This window comes from Schistocerca cancellata, chromosome 4, assembly GCF_023864275.1.
Source record: "Schistocerca cancellata isolate TAMUIC-IGC-003103 chromosome 4, iqSchCanc2.1, whole genome shotgun sequence".
NCBI classification, from domain to species: Eukaryota; Metazoa; Arthropoda; class Insecta; order Orthoptera; family Acrididae; genus Schistocerca; species Schistocerca cancellata.
In genome coordinates this window covers 206,529,367-206,538,003 of record NC_064629.1, presented here as the reverse complement: position 1 = coordinate 206,538,003, position 8,637 = coordinate 206,529,367, and the positions used below count along the sequence as shown (strand labels likewise).

Genomic DNA, 8,637 nt, shown 5'->3' with positions numbered 1-8,637 from the left:
AGTAGTTTATTTTTATCTTCAGATGACCAGCTTCAATCTTCTAAGAGATTATGTCCAGATCTTACATTCCTTGAGGCCATAGGAACCACTGCCACAGTGCAGAGCCATATGTGCAAGCACGGAGAGCACTGGAGCAGTATTCTACACCAATTTTTCTTATGGTAATACAGAAATGTAAGATCTAGCAAATGTAAGATCTAAATGCAAGATCTGAAGAAACCAGTCATCTGCAAATGAAAATAAACTATTTAAATGATCCTGACTATGTGTACTGAAATAAATTACACTTTTATAGTTCCTTTCAAATAGTATATGGCAATATTATTAAAGGGTTTTTCAATCATTCAAAATTTTACTAAGAGTAAAACTTTATGTTAAGTCCCAGAAAACTACCAAACTACTAATTTCTGTACCTATTCAACTGTTGGCATTAGATTTCCTCACAAACATCACGCACACTAGAACAGGTTATTACTATAGGATAAGACATGTGAATCTTCCAGTAGCAGCCACATTTGTGAATAAACTATAGATTTTCAGTATTCTCAGAATGACATGAAATTTTCTGTCCCCCCCCCCCCCCCCCTCCATTAATTCTCATACAGTTTGTTAGACAATGGTCTTACAAAAGTCCATTACCACCTTTCTTCTCCACTTAATCTGTTAGACCTTGCTCCACTTCTTCTCTAATAGACATTCCATTCCATACCATGATATTAGGTTTTCAAAATATTTGCAACAGTATACACTGGCACAAAACATTTTAACAAATGCAAATAAAAGCATGGAGGAAAAAGAAATAATAACATTTATTAGTGCAGCAAATGCCTAAAATTGCATTGCATGTGTGTTATCATAACACATTTATAACGTTTATATCAGAAGTCATTAACCAATACTGACATGACATATAGTATAGTACAAAAATGGTAGTTGATCTTAACCTAACACAACACTTCGTTGAAGCCACTGTTTAATTTGAACTCAGAGACAGTATTTGAAGAAGTAATAGCATATTTATATATTTTTCACTCACATTCCACTCTCACATATAAAAAATGAACAAGTAAACAGTTCTCATACTATGTTACTTCACAAATTCACTTAAGAAATCTTCTTGTTGTACATAACAGTACAATTTGTCATACATTATGAGAAATAAAACACTTTGCACTTTCTAGATAAATTGTTAACAGTCGTACCACTTCAGTGCATCATTTATCTCAAATTTTGACAATAAGAGTCTATGCACAAGCAGCCCCCAGAATGTATTTGAGTGAAAGCACACAGCTTAATCCCATGACATTAGTTATGGAATTTGACTTTCATAAAAATACTAAGTTCTTGTAAAAAAAAGTAACTCCCTGAATTCACAAAAATGTTGACCAGTATACAACATTAAGAATAAAAAAGGAGAATGGGAAGAAAAATCGTGAAAATTTATCAATGTATAAAGCTGTTTCTCGACCATGGCAGAAAGTTGAATACTGTGGCATTTGAGCAGTAATTGGACGCATCGGACTTCGACCACAAGGTTCCAGTTCCTGTAATTTAGAATTGAAATAAGTATAGAAATTAGAAATTTATTTTGCATAAAACATAGCATAGGAAAAATTCATTAGATCTAATGCAGAACTCTATGTTACAATTTTCTACTTTCAGCCCTAATGACTGCTTGGAAGAGTCTCCCTTAAAACAATATTGTCTGAAGTTTTCTTTTATGACACAAACTAAAACTACTGTTAAATAACATTCTGGCATCTTAATATGTATCATACGTGCACGAAGAAGAATGGGATGCAGTATTTGTAGACCCTTGACAATGTTTCATGATCTTTAACATAAAAGGGTTATTCTGAAAATTTTGGGAAATAACAAAGTTTCTTCTTGTTTCATAAAAGCTGTGTAGCATCAAATCTACTTTATGGTACTATGGCTGTCTCCTGTTCATTTCATCCACTATTCCACCCTCATATATATATATATTGTGGGTGTAAAGTGTTCCACGGATTGTTTGTTTACTAGATCATAATGACATGGAAGAAATGAGTTTTCAGACTGTTTGCCATAATTCTAATTTAAATGTTTAGAAATGAGTTTATGCAACATTAAAATTGGGTGCCTATTGGAAGAAAGTATGCAATTCTCTTTTTCTATATAAGCTACGAGATTCAAAATAAAAATCTTGATGCAGAACTGGAGATTGCAAGAAAAGCATTTCATGGCAAAATTTTGATTTTATCTTTCCCCACTGCTGGCATTTTATATCATTAGGTAAGTAAAAAAATGTTTGACAGGAGTACTATTCATCCTATATTGAGCTAAACTTGCCGGTCGGAGTGGCTGTGCGGTTCTAGGCGCTACAGGCTGAAACCGAGTGACCACTATGGTTGCAGGTTTGAATCCTGCCTCAGGCATGGATGTGTGTGATGTCCTTAGGTTAGTTAAGTTTAATTAGCTCTAAGTTCTGGGCGACTGATGACCTCAGAAGTTAAGTCGCATAGTGCTCAGAGCCATTTGAGCTAAACTTCAATTTAATGAAGGGTGATTAAGTTCATTTTTTCTTCTAGTATTGTAAGTATGGGCACCATTATTTCATCTGAACTATTGTGAGAAAATATATTTATGGTGATGCAATAGTAGAAATGGTTATTATGAACAAGTTATACATTACAGAGAAAAGACAAAAGCAGAAAGATGAAAGGTAAGTAATATCTGTAAACCAGGAAATCCCCAAAAAATTGGAATATGAGAAAATTGTATTTCTAGCAGAAAATACGGATAATGCAAAGATAGTAAAAATAGCACATTAGAACCATAATGTCTCATTTTTATTTGTACTGTTTTATGGGGACATTGTAGTCTCTTGGTGAAGTTTAAAGCAAAATTCCACGCAGATGGGCATTGGACCTTGTCATTTAGGGTAAAACACAATTTCTTGAAACAGGTTTTCTGAAATGACACTATATATTTGAACTGATGTGAAGAGAAATTTAGGAATAATTTTTTTCTCAGTTGAAAATGTAGTGATAGGTAGTACACAAACAAATTATTACAAAATCTTCATCTGACATATTACACTAAGGACATAATTACTCTATAAATGCAGTAAAAATGTTTTCAAAGTGGAGATAACACTAAACACAATGAAAAACTCTTGGGTTTCCAGTATGATGGCAGCAGTATCCTAATGCTGCCACCCAGCTAGAAATTCAAGAGCTTTTCATCAGTAATATACACCAAGAAAGTCTACATTAACACTGTATGGATTCATATGTTTTTAAATTGCCTATATATGTAAAATTAAATACCTTGAATACAACTGAATGAGACTAGACATAGATTGTGCTTACAGTACCATTGAAAGAGCTACAAAGAGATATAGCAAGGCTTTGGTGACTGCTCCACATCAAAGAAAATGTTTGTTGTAGAACATAGGATAACAACACCAATGTCCTGTCTTAAATGCATGACATAATCCACCATGTCGTCAGCAATTACTGCTGTCTCAGAAGTAAGGTTACCGGTATGTGATAAAGTGTATACAGTATCAGAAGCAGCTGGTCCGTATTTGAGATATCTGGCAGTGTGTTTCCTTCTCATATAAGTGCAGAAAAAGGTCCATTCATTGTGGAGCTAGCGAGGTCAAGACCTAGCTGTAGCTGGCCGCGGTGGTCTAGCGGTTCTGGCACTGCAGTCCAGAACCGCGGGACTGCTACGGTCGCAGGTTCGAATCCTGCCTCGGGCATGGGTGTGTGTGATGTCCTTAGGTTAGTTAGGTTTAAGTAGTTCTAAGTTCTAGGGGACTTATGACCTAAGATGTTGAGTCCCATAGTGCTCAGGGCCATTTGAACCATTTGAACCTAGCTGTGAAGAATGGAAAACTTCAATTTAAATGGCTCACAGTTCAGTTATAACAATTAAATTTACTGTGGATTTAGTTTTATCTATTTCTTACAGGATGAGAGGTAACAGCTGTAGCAAGTTTTTGAAACTTATGTGTAGACTTCTGTCAAAATGTTCAGTAAGGGTTCTTGTAATCACATTACTATATACATGATCCATTTTGAGAAACAGTGCTCCCATCATCAGGAAAAACTGATACATGGGTATTCCAACTTTATACAAGATAATTAAAAGGGAATAAAATTAGTCCTATCACACCATAATATGTCAGACTAATTATTTTTCCCTTACTTGGTATCAGCAGTCCTGTACTTTCAGAACCAGTTCTGTTGTAATAGGTTGCTCCCTCCAACTCAGCATATTCATTGCTGGTAGAGCATGTTGTATCTGGCTAGGTGTGGGCCCCAGAAACTTGTTTCTATGTGTTAGCCATGTTATGCATCTGTTACATTCTTCATTGTTCATTTGCTAGTTGGTAACTCAGCCATACACAATTTATACGATAAAAAAAAAGTAGCCTCGTGATGGGGGCATGCTCTCTCAAAATGTGTCACATGTGTAAAAATCTAATTAATATTACTGAATATTGTGATTGTTTGGATCTGAATCCTATAGATCATCTACATATATACTTTACAAGGCGCTGTATGGTCCATGGGGGAGGGTACCCTGTACCACTACTATTTGTGTCCCTACCTGTTCCACTTGCAGACAGAGCAATCGAAAAACGACAATCTATATGCCTCCATATAAGCCATAATATCTCATATTTTATCTTCATGGTCCTTACACGAAATGTATGTTGGTGGCAGAAGGATAATTCTGCAGTCACCTTCAAATGCTGATTCTCTACATTTTCTCAATAGTGTTCCTCAAAGGAAACATCACCTTCCCTCGGGGGATTCCCATTTGAGTTCCCAAAGCATCTCTGTAACACTTACATGTTGCTTGAACCTACCAGTAATAAATACAGCATCCCACCTCTGAATTGCTTTGGTGTCTTCCTTTACTCTGGCCTGGTGTGCTCAAGAATAGGTCACACCAGTGTCCTACATGGAGTCTACTTTACAGATGAACCACACTTTCTTAAAATTATCCCAATAAACCAGAGTAGACGATGCCTGTTTCCTAACATTATCCTCAAATGCTCATTCCATTTCATATCACTTTGCAATGTTATGCCCAGATATTAAAATGATGTGACTGTGTCAGCAGGACACTACTAATGCCGTACCTCAACATTATGGGTTTGTTTTTCCTATTCATCCACACTAACTTACATTTTTCTACAGTTAGAACCAGGTCCTATTCATCACACCAATTAGAAATTTTGTCTAAGTCATCTTGTATCATCCTACAGTCATCAAATTTGGGATGAGTTTTGGATATGAATAGCAGGCCATAAGCTGCCGTCAATGATTTCTCCTGATCTTACTGGTATTCCTCAGAAATGGCATCAACTGTCAGCATAGCTCTTGAACAATATAATATATTATGTGCCAATTCCTGCCAAGTATGTGGAATGGTTATGGTAACCATGTTCTATATTGACCCTTTTTTTACCATGCTTTGAAAATTTTTATCTTCAGTTTCAAAAAATTTTCTATTTAAAATTTTATATTAATGTTATTTCCAAATATCTTCAGGTAAAGTTGTAGGCCTACATAGTTGTCTGGCTCTTACAATATGCTCTCATTTCTTCACTGTACTCAACTTTTGGTATTAGCATACCTAACTCCTTAAGCAGTATACATATTGTAATCCTGCTGAACATACCAGAAGGTCAGTTTATATAATTATGCATACATCAGGTAAGTTCAATTGGTACAATCCAGAAGGATACATCCATCAGTGCCAGGTCATATGGCAGAACACCTACACCTAATTTAAAGACTGCTATGGAATGCTACGGTATCTCTTCTCACAGCCATTGGATGTTCACAGCAATCTCTCTGGTGTATCTATTGACAATGACATTGCAATATGTAGTTTCCTCCTGGACTGTGATTTGGACTTCATTATTACCCACTGATAACACTGGCTAGCACACATATTTGCCTGTCTGTCTAATGCAGTACTTTCTTCAAACACCATTCGACAAACAGCTGTGTTTTCAGTCAACAAACCAATGGCATATGGATGCAACAAGAGTGTGGATCATGTTTAGTTCATCCCAGTTGAACCTACAAATACTGTTCCCCAGCACTGATTTGTGAATTTTTCAACAAACTTCCAGAGTACTATATTGGCCCTAAGGTCTCCATCTCCAGAAGTTTTCCATTTTACATATTTCTAAATGAGACAGAAACTATTACTTCCAGTTTTTTTATTTTCACATAATTTGTACTTAATAAAATCTGTATTGTTGAAGAAGCAGACTTACAACAGTGGTAATGAGGACCTTTATGAATTCTGTGCCAGAATAACACTTGTCAGGCCATTTTACTGAGTGAAACTTCCTGGCAGATTAAAACTGTGTGCCCGACCGAGACTCAAACTCGGGACCTTTGCCTTTCTTAGGCAAGTGCTCTAACAACTGAGCTACGGAAGCACGACTCACGCCCGGTACTCACAGCTTTACTTCTGCCAGTACCTCGTCTCCTACCTTCCAAACTTTACAGAAGCACTCCTGCGAACCTTGCAGAACTTGGTAGAGCACTTGCCCACGAAAGGCAAAGGTCCCGAGTTCGAGTCTCGGTCGGGCACACAGTTTTAATCTGCCAGGAAGTTTCATATCAGCGCACACTCTGCTGCAGAGTGAAAATCTCATTCTGCATTTTACTGAGTGTTTCAACCAAGGTGAACAAGTAGTTTTTTTAACTATGGAAGCAACAGCTAAAGCAGCACAAGGACATGCAGAAGCTGATGGGTCTGACACATCTACAATCGCTTCCAGCAATCCCAGCTTTCCAGACATTCACTGTAAATCAAAAGGACTGGAAAGTGAAGTACAGGCAGTTAACACTTCATTTCTTCAAGTGCTGTGTGTGACAGTGAGCCTTTATAGTACTTACAAACCCACAGATCTATCACCCTGCACAAAAACTGGCCCCTTTGTGTGACCCATCAATGCTGCCCTCACCTAAATTTACTTGCTTTTAATTGAATATTATGCACGAAAAATGCACATGGTTGCCATTTTGTTTACAGTTACTTCAACACTGTAAAGCAACATCAGACAGTTATGCACTTTGGATCACAGACCTATAAGACCTGGGCAGAAAATGCAAGTTTATGTTCTCTTGTGGACTATGGCAGCAGAATCATTAACACACAGTGGTATTTATATTAACACTTGAAAGTGAATTGTGTGCTCAACTGTTATGGCAATCAGGTCCTTCTTTAGGTGAAGTTTTGCATATTGCTATGACTTTCAAGATTTCACATTCAGCTCACTCACCCTTCAATTTCCACTGAGTATGAAATACAAGAACTGTCATAAATGTTGTGCAGACCATATGGCAATGTAGAGGCTCCTGCTTAACTGAGCTCAAATCAAATAAAAAACCATAACAGTTATTTCACTTGCCCTTGATGAAATTTTTGTAACCTGTTAAGTTGTCCTGACTGTTTTCCTCTATGTGCTAGATGTTGTTGGCCAGTTTATAATGATGTCTGTCAACAGTGTTTATGCCAGAGTCATATTACAGATGTTTCTCAGAGCATGCTGTTCCAACAACAGTTTATTACACCCATGCAAATAAATTACATCCCAGAGTTAATGGTAGCACCATAGCATCTTACACTATTAGCAATGGTTCATAGCATTCTCAACTTATTCCATTTTGATACAGAAGCCTCAGTCATGATTATTAATCAGCCTAATATTTTGGACTGAGGTCTACAAAGTTGAAATGAGTAGAACATAAGATGTGAACTTACACTCATCATAAAGTTCTGATAAAATAGTTTAGTCAGTGTAAGTTGATCCCTGACAGTTGCAGTGGCCCACATGATGTAAGTTTTGCATGCTTACCTTGACCAGTCATGCAATGGGATTTTCTAAATGACTCTATGGCAGCACCACAGGGTTGAAATAGCTCTATAGACAGCTATTGTTTTCACCTGCAACCCTTTGTGCTTCACAGCTCAAGTTGGCAACAGTGCTGCAAGCTCTCAGAGATTTTCTTATGCTGTCTCAATTATAGGCCAGTTAGTTATGGAATTAACATATAAGCAAGTAACCAGAACCTTTTCTTTCTCTCTAGTAGCAGAACCCTCAGTGGAACATATTTTTGGCTTGGATGCATATACAGCCTTTGGGTATTCTATTTAACACTTGCTCTAAACAATTCAAGATACTGTTCCTTGCACAGAAATATAATCTTTGTGTCTCCAGTATGCTCACTTGTTTTCTCCAGGTTTGGAAATACTTTTCAGTTTTTTCACTCATTTGACACAAAAACAGTTAGCAGTACCAAAATTTTTCAAAGCCCACCTAATAACTTTAGCCTTTCAGGATGAGGACAAGTAGAACTAGGTCACAGAGGAGTGAAAAGGGCTGTTCCTGATTCTTCATAGTTGATGGGCATCACCTTTCATCATTGTTTGAAAACCTGATGGTGTGTTATGCCTTTGTGAGCATTTCAAAAGTGTTGCATATGCTCATTTGATTGTGGACTCATACCTCTTCCCACATTGTGATGAATTATTTTCAAAATTGTTAGAGAACCAGTATCCCTCTCAGGATTAGAATGATATTACTGAAGCTTATTTCAGCTTCCTTTGGAT

At 36.8% G+C, this 8,637-nt stretch overlaps 1 protein-coding gene across 2 annotated transcripts in view; it reads right to left on the bottom strand.

The window, feature by feature from the left end:
• Positions 1 to 877: 877 nt before the first annotated feature.
• The window catches only part of LOC126183627 (glycine receptor subunit alpha-2), a 515,719-nt gene continuing 507,959 nt past the window's right edge, over positions 878 to 8,637 (bottom strand). For both annotated transcript variants that reach the window (XM_049925747.1, XM_049925749.1), the window contains one exon: positions 878 to 1,544. In XM_049925747.1, the coding sequence (XP_049781704.1) occupies positions 1,371 to 1,544 (174 nt within the window). In that variant the 3' untranslated portion in view covers positions 878 to 1,370. The remainder of the gene's footprint in view (positions 1,545 to 8,637) is intronic.